General features: G+C 42.0%; 1 protein-coding gene across 1 annotated transcript in view; it reads left to right on the forward strand.

Annotated features, from left to right (window-relative positions):
- MDFIC2 (MyoD family inhibitor domain containing 2) overlaps positions 1–13,483 on the forward strand; it is a gene marked incomplete at its 3' end in the record, with an annotated part of 47,136 nt that overhangs the window by 11,387 nt on the left and 22,266 nt on the right. The window contains exon 3 of the mRNA XM_083493542.1: positions 9,099–9,130. Coding sequence (XP_083349668.1) covers positions 9,099–9,130 — 32 coding nt within the window. The remainder of the gene's footprint in view (positions 1–9,098; positions 9,131–13,483) is intronic.

Consider the following 13,483-nt stretch of genomic DNA (forward strand, 5'->3'; position numbering starts at 1 on the left):
AAATGGCTGACACAAACACCAGATACTGGATTGGCCTCAAGGCAAATCCCAATACTGGTAGAACTGGCTGGGATTTGGGGGCCTAGTAGTCACGAGATGCTGGTACTGAGAGTGGGCTCCATAGCTGTGCGAGCTCAGAATGGGATAATACCATCTTCGGTTCCCTGAGCTCATTGGACAGAGGGAGACCTACAGATGTATGAAAAACATTGTCCTAAAGAAGCTAATTTTAAGTACATGCACATGATCCTATATATGTTTCCTGTTTCCTCTTTTAGCTGCTTATTCATATTATAATTTGCTAGAATATAAGAAGCTTTACAAATAAATAATTGCAGCAAGTGATTAAGAAAGCAGTTTGAACCAGGTCGCCACCAATGCCATGTACACATGTTCTCTCCTTCCTTTCTCTCCAACAAATAGATGTTTTAAGTAGTTTTAATAGTATCCCTTTAATATTGCCATCAAAATTCACCAGAGTTCAAGAGCAGAGCAAATTTACATCTGTTTAAATAATGGACTTGACATTGATATTACATCACAGCTATTTTAAATATAATCATTCTTCATAACACCACCTTCCATGTCACTGCTCGCAAAGAAAGGGCTTGATCCTGCTTCCATCAAAGTCAACAGCAAATCCCCCCCTTTCGCTTCATCAAGAAAGGGATTGAGCACTAAATGTGAGATGCAAAACTGGCCTTGCGTTGACTCTTTGGGCTTGACATTGTTCACTGATGCACTCAGCGATGTTAATTCCCTCCACTTCAAGAATTACTGGATGGATTTCTATGCTTTGTATTATTTAGCCATTGAATCAAATGATCACTATGGTCTTTCTTCCGTCCGTAAAAACATGCGAAGCCACATATTCTCTGGAGAGGAAAGGCTAATCGAGTGCAGAGCTTTGTGTTTGCTGGACTTGGGGTGGATTATTCTGGTGCCATTCCGATGCCCTGTTCCCTGGACTGCCTCTCGCTTCAGACTTGGCAGCAGCAGAAATAAAGGCATGACACCAAGTCCATGGAGCAGAAGCAACAGCAGAGGCAGCTGCAAACATGTGGGGTGGGAGCCATAGAAGAGTGGTGCAAAACTCTACTCACACAGTGAAGCTTTCTTCTTTCCTCCGTCCTGAGCACCTGCAGCTGAGCTGGGGGGCAAGGGAGACTCTAGTCTAGGGGAATGGGGAAATCAGAATGATTTAACAGGGCTGCCTTGCACAAGCACAAGTGCCTGTTTGTACATGCAAGGCATCTTTGAGACCAAGTCAGTGGCAGCAGGGACAGGGTTTTCCAGAAGCACAGATGCTTCTTCTGCCCACTCCTGGCTTTTTGCTGCTCTCCTTCTCCTGGCTGTTCTGAAGTCTTCAGCAGGGTTCTTATCAACACATAGGAAGCAGAAACTTGAGAATCCTGTTTTACTCACCATTCCTAGGTTGCCCCTTTTCTTATATCAACTGTGCAAGATAGATGTAGAGCTTGTTGCTATGAATCACACAGAGAGTTCACAGAGGCTGTGATTCAGAGAAGTCAGTTGTGTGCAAGAGAACTGTGCTCGTTGAGTGAGGGGGATGTAGGAGTGAAAATACAGACATTTCTATGTGTGTACATGACTTCCTTTGTTTCTTCAGATGCATTGAATCATAGAATTGTAGAGTTGGAAGAGACACTGAAGATCATCTAGTCAAACACTTTACAATGCAGGGATCTCATGTGAATGACTTTTGAATTGCAACCAAGAGTAAGAACTGAAGGGCCACCACTTAGTGACTAAACATCTGAAGAAGGACCAGCATTCCAACAGGTAGGGGCTCTGTCCGCAAAACCCGAAGAGCTCCTGCCAGTTTGTGTAGACAATACCAAGCCAGAAGGACCAAGATCCTGACTCTGTATAAAGCTTCTCCTTATGTTTCTTGTGTCTCAACATGATTATACTGAGGGAGGGGGGTGGGGAAAGAAATCATGCCAGAGGCTAATTCAGATTTCTAAGAAGGGGTGGCGATACCTGACTGTTAAGCAGCGTGCCTTAAAATGTGCACCCTAGTCTCTCACACTTTGCTCTTTTTAATATGGAAAAAAATAATTCAGTAGCTGGCACTGATGAGCTGAGATTACCAATTTTGCACATGATGTTTTAGAATTTATTTCCATTCCTCTATCAGAAACACCTGGTCTTGTGCTTATTTAGGAAACCATTTAGCTTGGATGGTGGAGGGGGAGGGGGAATGTCTCAAGTGCGCAAATGGAATGGAATGGTGGTTATCGGAATGAAGGATGTGATGTACCTTGCTCTCTGTGCTGGGTTGGTGATTTTGTTGCACCTGTGGTTTGTTCTTTTTTCCATTGTTTGGAAAAGTAATCAGTCAGGCACCACCAGTCTCTGTTTATGACTTTGGCTCCATGCAAACTAACCCCGTTATAGGACCCCAGAATGTTGTTTTTCTCAGTCTGAAATCATCTGCACTCATTCTCCACTGGATACTTTCAATCCAGCTTGGTTCTAGATTTTGCCGTCCTCATGGATAGGTGTGGTTACTTAATACACATTTGAAAACATCATTTTCTCCCTGCACATGTTGCAGGTGAATGAAGAAGCAAGTAGCGATTGTGATCATGGTAGACCCCCACCCACAACACCATTGGGCAGGTGTGGAGACCTGACAGGACCATCTGCTTTCAAATGGACACATTATGGAGTAATGCAGAACCAATCTGCTGTCTGCTTTCATTTTTGAAATAAAACGAACTTCTTATGAAACACTTTTCAGGGGCAAAAAAATACGCAGTGGATCTAGATTGTGTATATAGAAAAATTAGCCTCCGTTGATTCTAGAACAAAACGTGTGTATGCAACCTTCAGCACCCCACAGTATTCAAATCAGCCACTAGTTTAGAACCATTCTGGCTCAATTCCTTTTGTGCTTGCAAAGACATTTCTATTTTCTGAGGCATTTGGCTAGATGTTTCGTTGTTCTCATGACACTGTGATATAAATTTGATTTATTGTTGTGCTGGCTGGGTTTTTTTTTAAAAAAGATTGTTTTATTTTATTACGTGTTATATATTTTTATGTTATATCCTGCTCTAGCATTGATTCTAATGAAGAGCAGGTGATAAATTACCAAAGAAAGGTAAGTAAATAATAAATTATAGCAAACTAAAATTACAAAACTGACATTATGCGTATGTACTATGCAGGTAAACATGAAAATGAAGGCAATTTAGTCAAGTGACTGACTGCTTTCACTCTTGGAAATAACCTTTAAGTTGATTAATTGCGGGGGGAGGGGGGAGAGAGAGAGACTAAGCTTTTAAGGGATACTCTTCTGGTACATTGTGCACAAAAGGAAGAAATCCAAAAGTTAAACAATTCACACCTCTATAAAATTTCTAGTGGAATGGAAGACTTCGGGCTTGATGACATGTGGTGTTACTGAAGGGATTAAACGCTAGCCATGTGTAGTGGGAGATGATTGTCTCCAAGAATGCAACATACAAGGAGAAGAGAATGTAAGACTACAAGAAGAATCTGGATAGATCAGGCAAAAGACTCATGCCCTCCCCGCCCCACAGATGACTGATTGTGGTGCTCAGGTAAATGGAGAGATTGGGCAATGGTCAGGAATTCAGAGAGTTGTAGTCTAAAACACCTGGAAGTTAGGGAAGGCAGACCTAACCGCTTGCCTATGGCCATTAGTTACTTCTCTGGATGTTGCCAGCCTGTCTGGTTTTTTATCTGTTCTTGCTCCTGGTCTGCCAGATCCTTGACTGCTGCTCTGGAACTTAACCATGTCTAGTTTTGACTGCAAACTTGCTTCCAGTCCATCTGAGCCTTGATTGCAGTTTTGGAACTTCTCCCCTTCTGAGACCATACACCTGCTTATAGCCCCCTTGGACCGGCAGCCAGCTCTCTCTGGATCCTGGAATCCCAATTCCTGGAATCCTGTAAAGACTTGACACCCATAATCACATCCCACCCTCCTTTCTAGCAGAGCTACTTTCACCCTCTATCTAAAAGGTTTCCCTTGAAAAGAGAAGGATCCTCAAGAGTAACTTCTGCTGCAGTACAAGTAGCTATGACCAGATGAAAAAAAATGTAGGCACACCTTTGCGTCAACCCACAGTCATATCCTGAAGATTATACCCTGAATATCACATCATATTCAGCCCATATCGTCTTTCTCTTATTATTCTCACATCCATCATTTTTTGTTTTAGAACAACATTATTTGTGCAAATAGGGTCCAATGACAAACATGCCATAGAAAAAAATGTCGACACTACCAATCCTTCCACTACTTTTTAGAAAAGGAAAGAAAAAGTTTAAATATAGATTTCAAAATGTCACTGTGATGGCATTGCTAGCAGAAATAAAACACTTGGTAAATATAGTGTTAATCTTTTCTTCCTTAAATGAATCATTTTAAAAAGCTATTAAACTAAAGAGAATGAGCATAGTTTTCTAGTAATGACTTCTCTTCTTCAGAATGAAATTGGTAAAAACCCTGATTGCAGATCTATATCCCAAAAGGCCTAGGAGTTTGGGGGACTAGCTGGCTGGCGGGAGGTGATGATCTATGCTATACTGTATATCTAAGCGCCACATCCTTATATACTTGCTATATTTACAGATATGGTTGTATATGTATCTTTATTTAAAATCTCATCAGGTTTCTTCACCCCCCCCTCTCATTCTGATGCTTAAAAACAATGTTCTCTCCTTTTCTTAATATATACTTTGATATATGTATATACACACACATATGCTAAATATAAGTACAATTTTATTCATAAGCTCACATAATGATTCAGGCTGTGATTGTTAATAAAAATGCATTTCTAACCATCAAATTTGAGTCTATTATTCTAAGTTAATTGCATTTGCCCTAAAGAGACTTGAAACTGGCTGTCAGCCTATTTGTGTCAGTTTCATTTTATTCATCAGTCAATCTTGTCTTTTCTTTTCCTTTCCTTTTTTTACATCCCATATATTGATCAAATAGATTTGTTAGCATGCCTGTGCAGCTTTGGGGGTGTGTGGGGGGGGAGAAAGTTTATGTTATCCATCAGGTTTATTTGATTACTGTATTACTTTGCATATTATCTTAATTGATATTTCAGTAGCAAATAAATGCCCTTTTTGATGGTCCCATAAGATTCCTATTAAATATAAATCACCTTACCTGTGACTTGGATGTGGATACAGTGAAAGGGAAAAGCACACGCAAAACATAAAATATATTACATTCAACCTGCACTGTTTCTGCAGGTTAAAGAATAACAAGCTTGTGCTCTAATTTGTGGCACAGAAGTTTAGTTCTTGCCAGTTGGTTACAGAGAATAAAAATATGAAGTAGTCCATATGTAACCTTTAATTAAAGCTCTGTAACCAATTAACTAATTCTTAATTTTCCCAGCTGAAGCGTTCTTTATATCTAAAATGCTAACATGCTAACATACAGCGGTAACCCTTTCTCTGTTCTGAACTTCTTATGAACGCACCATTAGTAAAAATCATAACAGGAAATAATGTTGGTGTAAAGAATATCAAATGTTGTTTCTACTGAATTTAGAAACAAAGAAAAGAACCACTCCACACAAAGTGGTATCGATCCTAACTTCTCCTCCATGAATTAAGTTGAGTTCACCTCCCTCTCTCCTGTGCCCCTACCACAATTTCTGGGAGTTGGAAAAGGAAACACTTAGGAATTATGTGGGATGTATTGGTCTGCAGATGAAGAGAAGAATTGACACCACTTGCCCCCCCCCCCACCATTGCATGAATGGAAGAAAAAAAAACCCTAGGGTTCAAGCCTTTTTATCAGGACCTGGGGCAGACACAAATTGCTCTCTTTGAACAAAAACAACAAAAACCCTTCCATTTCTCAATAGTACACATAATAATAAAATGGTAATAAAATAATAAAATCTCTAAAATGGTGGCTTTATTTACAGAATTTGGAGAGGATTCTTCATCGCGATCCCAGGGCACTTCCCAATGTTACAAAATATGCAACCACGCTAATTTTAAAATAAATAAATAAAACACAGTGGCGAACACCCACTCACCACTGTGCAGCAGCCCAAGCCCACCAGTACTTCAGTGACAACTGCATCCCGCCCCTGCCCCAGTCGAAAGGCCTGGGGTTGCTGGTATGGAAGAAGGTGCCCAAGCTGGTGATAACAGGAGGTAGCTGTAGCCCAAGATAGGACAAGACCCAAGTAAGTCTGGAGTGGAATTCCATCTAACCACATTCAGTTGAGCATGAAACCCAATCTCTGCGATTGGAAACACTGAGCACTCAGGATTCTAATCAAGTTCAAAATCTTCCTGCAAGATTTTCTTTAGTGAAATGGTTGTGGAACCAGCCAACATGCATGGGATTACTGGGGGCAGTGTACCAGAGCTTTCCAAATTTTTCAAGTTGGCAACACACTTTTTAGACATGCATCATTTCGTAACACAGTAATGCAGTTTTACTAGCAAACTGGGGGGGGGGGTTTAAACTAACCCGTTATAAGAGCGCGAGGAGTGTTCGCGTGACACACCTACACACTGCCGCCGACACACTAACATGTCACAACACACAGTATGGAAAGCTCTGCCCTATGCAGTTTGAGCCCTCACACATTATTTTGAATGGATACAGGTGACTGGTTAATTTGGAGCATCATAGAACGCTCAAGGTGGAATGCTGATATTTTGATCCATGGAGAAAGCAGCCTTTAGTTAGTGATGCAGCCTGCTTGTGAAGCAAAAGCAATACACCAGAAATACGTGTTCTTTCCCCCATGAACAAGAATGAATGAATCTTTAAGCAGACAAAAAATCACATAATAATTGATCTGGGTATATGTGTGTTTGTGTGTGTTCCCACTGAGCACTGTATTTTCAATAGTCACTTATAAATCTTGGTTCATGCAGAGAGGCTCAGATGACACTCTTCCACACAGATCTATGAATGCAGATGGTTTTCTGTGTCAATCTGTGTGTATTCTTCAGTGTGCCAGTTTTTAGAACGAGTTCCTGATCTTTTACTAAGCAGCCTCAACCAGCACAATCTTCAGTTTGTTTAAGGTCTGCCGGTTTTTTGTCAGCACCCCATTTCAAGGGAGGTACATTGTTCCTATATTTTATTTGTTGTATTTTTAATTACAACATTTACATGCCTCCTATTTGCAGAAAGTTCTCTGGGTGGTTGTCATGGCACTGCGAGGCAAGGGATGTCCAGAGTGAGGAATGAACAAAAAAAAATGGTCAAAGGATATTTATCAGTCCTACATCTCCCAGCTACTCCTAGGTGTGCACTCAATGAGGCAGTTGCAACAACAGAGAGGCCCCACCCTGACCTCATTGTATGTATCTCCCCCACCTGAGCAGTGGACAAGCAGGCAAATACTTCACCTGTGGGGAACCTGTTTCTGCTCCGATCCTCTTCTGGTCCTGGGAGACGGTGGAGCAGGAGAGGTGGGGGTAGGAGGAGGAGGTGTGCAAACCCTTGACTCTGTACCAGCCTGATCTTTCTCTCCCTCCGCTGCCACCTGTTCTTCATGCTCCAATCCTGCAGCTTCTCTCTCCTGCCTCTGACTCTCATCTCCTGGCTACTACAGGGTCCCCCAGCTAACTGATCTCTTCTTCCTAGTCAGTCTCCAAGCCCCCTTTTCCCAGTGCCCACTCATCAGTATCCACTCACTGCTCCTCAAGGTCCAGGCAGTCCCTCACAGTGGGTCCCCTGTGATATCTTAAGCCTCAGAACTACTATGGAGAGAGGGGACATTGGAATGTCGGCTCTGAACTCTGAACAGAAATTGGAGACCAAGCAATGAAGAGTCTTCCCATTTATTTTCAAAACCTTGGACCATCTAGTATCTACTCTAAAGAGGAACAGCTGCAGGGGGTGGGGAGGATACCACCTTCACCATTTCAGAGCAACAAAGGAAAGGGGAGAATGATTGCTACATGAAAGGCATTTCAAAGACCTCCCACAAAACGCTGGCACAGAATCCCTAGTAGATTCATGGCAAGAGAACTGTCACACTAGTACTCCTCAACAGACTTTAGCAATACATTCCCATGAACAAAAGGCACACACAAAAACAACCCCAATATAGTCTCATGTAGGATTTTGAGGCAAGAGATCGATAAAAAGGGTTCCTCAACTCTGCAATCTAAAAAAACCCCCATGTTTCCAGCAAAGACAACGTTGAAAACTGTTGTCACTGTTATTCTTGCACCTTCTCTGCTCCATAAAAACTGCTATTATCTTCAAATATATCCCATGAGATGCACTTTGATGACCATCCAACCCCATTTGTGCTGTCCAAACCCCAAGCAAAGCACAGACTGGCTGGCTGAAGAGGGTTAGAAAGAATGTGGTTTGTTCCAGTGAGAGAATTTGAAGGCTGCTTTTGAGCTGTGTTTTGAGGGGTTGTTCCTTTACATGATACCCTGACACCCCTGCTTCTCCAGGTGCTATGGTGTGATTTGCAAAGTACGATGAGCCTTCATGTTTATAAACATAGTAATTTTTCTTCTCTTCCCCCCCTTCCCTCCCCTCCCTCCCAAGACCTCACCTGGAGTACTGTGTCCAGTTCTGGGCACTACAATTCAAGAAGGACACTGACAAACTGGAACGTGTCCAGAGGAGGGCAACCAAAATGGTCAAAGGCCTGGAAACGATGCCTTATGAGGAACGGCTAAGGGAGCTGGGCATGTTTAGCCTGGAGAAGAGGAGGTTAAGGGGTGATATGATAGCCATGTTCAAATATATAAAAGGATGTCACATAGAGGAGGGAGAAAGGTTGTTTTCTGCTGCTCCAGAGAAGCGGACACGGAGCAATGGATGCAAACTACAAGAAAGAAGATTCCACCTAAACATTAGGAAGAACTTCCTGACAGTAAGAGCTGTTTGACAGTGGAATTTGCTGCCCAGGAGTGTGGTGGAGTCTCCTACTTTGGAGGTCTTTAAGCAGAGGCTTGACAACCATATGTCAGGAGTGCTCTGATGGTGTTTCCTGCTCGGCAGGGGGTTGGACTCGATGGCCCTTGTGGTCTCTTCCAACTCTATGATTCTATGCTTCTATGATTCTATGATTGACCAACCCTATTTCCCAACCTCTTGGAGACCAAAGTAACTGCAGATTTTAAGCATAAAGTGCAAACTAGAGGTGAATTTAAGTGTTTCCAAACAGTTTCCACCGGCAACCCCATGTTTTAGCACATCACAATAGTCTAACAGGTGCTATCTGTGAACAGATAACAAAACTCTACTAAACTGAATAAGACGTGCTCTCAGGTTGTGTGTGTGCAGAAATACACCATGAGGTAGCAATATGCAAAGCCAGTGTAATTTATGCTTGTTTAATTTAAACTGATGCAAAGTATAACAGATCCAAACTTGATTCAGCAGCAGGATTGCTGCTCTACTGCTGACTGAGTTGACCTAAGTTTGGTAGAGGGGAAACAAGCCTTTAAAATGGCAGAGAGGAAACAGAATGGCCAATTTTTCAAGGCTTAACAGTGTAAGATCTGCTAGTCTCAGTTTAGCCCTGGCTGATCTACGATGAAAGAGTCATGCTATCGTATCTCTGGCTGAGCTGAGGTTGGTGTCTTACACCAACATAGCCCAGCTGAGTCAGGAACCTGCTGGCTGAGCTACCCTAACGTGGCAGATCTAGGGTTAGGATTATGCCCTTAGTCTAAACTACAACTCTTTTAAGTAACATTCAAACCAACTGATGATCACCCATTGTGCTCATAGCAGAGGCAAGATGTGAACCAAGAACTTCCAGGACTGCACTGTCCTGCATGTGTGTGTCTTACGAATCGCCCCAAGAGAGGACCAAAGTGGATGCAGATTTGCATAGGAATGGCATCTTACAATTGTATAAATATCATGCAAATATATAAATCATTAGCATAATTTAAACAGAAATGCAGTGCATCTCATCATAGTGGGGAAGAGGGTGACCAGGTAATCTGTGTTCCAGCTCAATCTGCAAGGCCTCTGCTCTAACTTTCTTACGGTTCTTTCCCTTTAAACTGGACATGGACCAGCCCAGCCCATCAATAGCTATTAAAATATAGGGCTGTCTTTTATAAAGTAGGGAACCTGGTTACTTTTATTTGACTAATTCCACACTTCCATTCTGGACTTTTTGTTTGTAAAGCAGGTCTAACACAACAACCTCCCCGATCAGCTGCAACGAAGCAAATCCTACGGCGAAATGGAGGCAACTCAGGCTATATTTTTGGAACCCCCCTCCCCCTTTCCAAACACACCTCTTTTGTTCTGTCAATCTGAACAGAAGTGCTCATGTGATGTAATTTAGAACAGAGCTCGCTTAAAAAAAAATTTTTTTTTCTTCAGAAAAGCTTTCAGTCAGGAAAAGCTTTGGGAGCTCTGGGGGTATAGCTTAGCTCGAAGAAAGAAAAAGAAAGCAAGTTTGCATTGACAGCTTGATCCCAGAGAGAGGTGGCTGGCTGCTTGTCTAACAGGTCCTCTGGGTCTTGATGAGGCAGAGACAGAGGAACAAGTCATATTAAGTGAACGTGTGCTGCCAATGTTAAAGGAACAATTACCATTATTCTGCATAGTTCACTGTTTGCTGCTGCGATTTCCTTCAATAAAACCTCTTTTCACTTGCCAATTGGAGCTTGTCATGTAACAATATTTCTCGTGCACAATACACATCGTAAAATGCCCTTGTGTTTTTAATACATTTGGAGTCGTGAACAATAGCAGTATACTGACAGCAAAAAGTGCTTGCTTTGAATATATAGCAGATACCAAAAGAGGGAGAGGGAGAGCAAGATCCCTCTTTTCAAGTGGGAATAAAGGTGGGTTTTGCCTAATTTTGATACAGAAGCAGAGTTACATCTTATGCATGACTCTCCCTTGGCGTTACAGCTCTATACAGGCCATAATTTAAGAGACGCCTTTCTTCCAGTAAGAAGCTGGTACACCTTCCTCTTAGAGAGGTCCTTGGAAGGACTACTTCCTGTCAAATAAGCACACCACAGCCAGACATATACGTATCACACAACGAAACAAAGCCTAGTTTAAGACAATTTCAAGCCTGCGCTGTGAGCAACTGCTAAGTTTCCCATTAGATTTTTCAGCCCAGTTTTGCACATTCAGGATAGATGGTTTCAGCAAGCTTCAGGGTGCTGTCACTGCAGCCCACCAGCAAGATACTTTGCCCAGGGCAGAGGAGGAACAAGGAAATCACTAGGAATTCTCATTGCTGCAACTTCCTTGCACCTCTTTACAGTCAGACTTAGGCCAGGCCTCCCCAGCCACTCTGGGCAGCTTGCGACATAATATCAAAAACACAACAAAACATCAAAAATTAAAAGCTTCCCTAAACAGGGCTGCCTTCAGAAGTCTTCTAAAAGCCAGATAGTTGTTTATTTCCTTGACATCCGGTGGGAGGGCATTCCACAGGGCGTTCAAGACAATATAATCCAAAATAGAAAACAGATTTAACATAAAATTAAAAGATATAAATTAAACAGCAATCAACACAAGGATTTTGAAACAGAAACACAATTCACAGTAAAGCCAAACTTCTTGAAAATTGTCTTCACAACCTAAAAAAAGCAGGAATGAAGCCAGGCATCTTTCCTTGGGGAGGTCATTCCAATACCAGATGCCACAACTGAAAGGACTCTATCATGTTGTATCTCAGGTGGTGGTGGTACATGAAGATGCAACAATCTCTTTAAGGTTGTATCTTAACCCTTATTCCACACAAAGGAAAGCGAGCCCTCCCATCTGTCACCTGGGAGTCCCCCCATACCCTGCCCCTTCATCTTCCATCCATCATCTTCCTGTGTGTATCTTCATTAACCCGAAGTAGGGGGGAAAAAACCCCACATAAATATAAGGGTAAAAGGTAAAGGACCCATGGATGGTTAAGTCCAATTAAAGTCCAATTAATGGGGTTGTGGCGCTCATCTCGCTTTCAGGCTGAGGGAGCTAGCGTTGTCTGCAGACAGCTTTCCGCATCATGTGGCCAGCATGACTAAACCACTTCTGGCGCAACGGAACACCGTGATGGAAGCCAGAGTGCATGGAATCACCATTTACCTTCCCGCCACAGCGGTACCTATTTACTTGCACTGCCATGCTTTCGAACGGCTAGGTTGGCAGGAGCTGGGACAGAATGGGATCTCACCCGGTTGTGGGGATTTGAACCACCAACTTTCTGATCGGCAAGTCCAAGAGGCTCAGTGGTTTAGACCACAACGCCACCTGCGTCCTTTTACATAACTATAGATAGAGCTAGCAGAAAGAAAAGAAAAAATAGAAGTCATGGAAAAGGAAAAGAAATGAGAAGGATTTCCGATTCTCCGTCTGCCAACTATGTACATAATGATTATTCAAAGTATTCAAAATATACACTCCAGGATAACCTCTAGCTGTGTTCCAAATAATATCCAGCTGTTCCTCAATCTGCTGGGCTGTGTTCTCCCAATCTCCAACCCCAGGCATCTCAAGTTCATTCACTGTTGAGGGGTGGGAGGAAAATATTATTTCTGAGGCTCACCATGGCCAGGATAACCTCCTGACCCCACCCCGACCCCTGGCTTGCCAAAAATAGCAAAATGGGGGAGAAAGAATGACAAGGACCTGGCGCCTCACCATAATAAGTTGTGTTTGTGAAGGTTTGCATTAGAAGAAGAAGCCAGGGGGCTCTCAAGAGGGTGAGCAGCAGCCGTGTGTACCTGCTTGCAGTCAGTGTGGACAATACTGAGCTAGTCAGAGCAATGGTCTGATTATGTGAATAGCAGCTTCTTATGTTTCTTCGCCTCAGGCAGCAAAATGTCTTTGGCTGGGCTGGTTATGTATGCATTCACAAACACACACATGCACTACTGCAAATCTTACTCCTTCCTTTCTTAACTCTGTGCTTGTTAAAAAATTCAGGTATTTCCCCCCTAAATGCTAAGCTTTATTTTTTTATTGTTAAAGGTAATTTTAAAGGAAGAAAAAGAATATAAACAATATATAGTGACTTTTGACACTCCATTGCTTTCTTAAACGAGAATAATAAAAATTTGCAAATGAACAAAAGAGTGGGAGGAAGCTATCTGATTTACAATGTTTTTGAGATAAAGAACACTATAAAAAAAGATCAATGTGAATAATAAAGCATTGTTAACTGAGTCATGACATTTCTATTCTCAGGGAAAATCTGAAGAGTAGAACTCTGCAAATGAGCACCTTCTGCCATTTTCAAAGTGGGAGGAAGACATATAATTATAATTTTTGAAGTGATGAGAGTTTTATTTAAATTGCAGGGGGGAAATTATTGAAAAAACATATCGACATATCAATATTACGTAAATTGCTTTAATTTTATTAAACTGAATGTGGGAGAGAGAATCTTTTCTTAACTTCCCTTTCCTGCCATCCTCTCTCTCTCACACATCTCTCCACTTTTTATTTTGTAGGAAGTCTGGCTACAAAATGTCTTCC

Source organism: Podarcis liolepis (assembly GCF_965112155.1).
Source record: "Podarcis liolepis genome assembly, chromosome: 2".
Taxonomy (NCBI): Eukaryota; Metazoa; Chordata; class Lepidosauria; order Squamata; family Lacertidae; genus Podarcis; species Podarcis liolepis.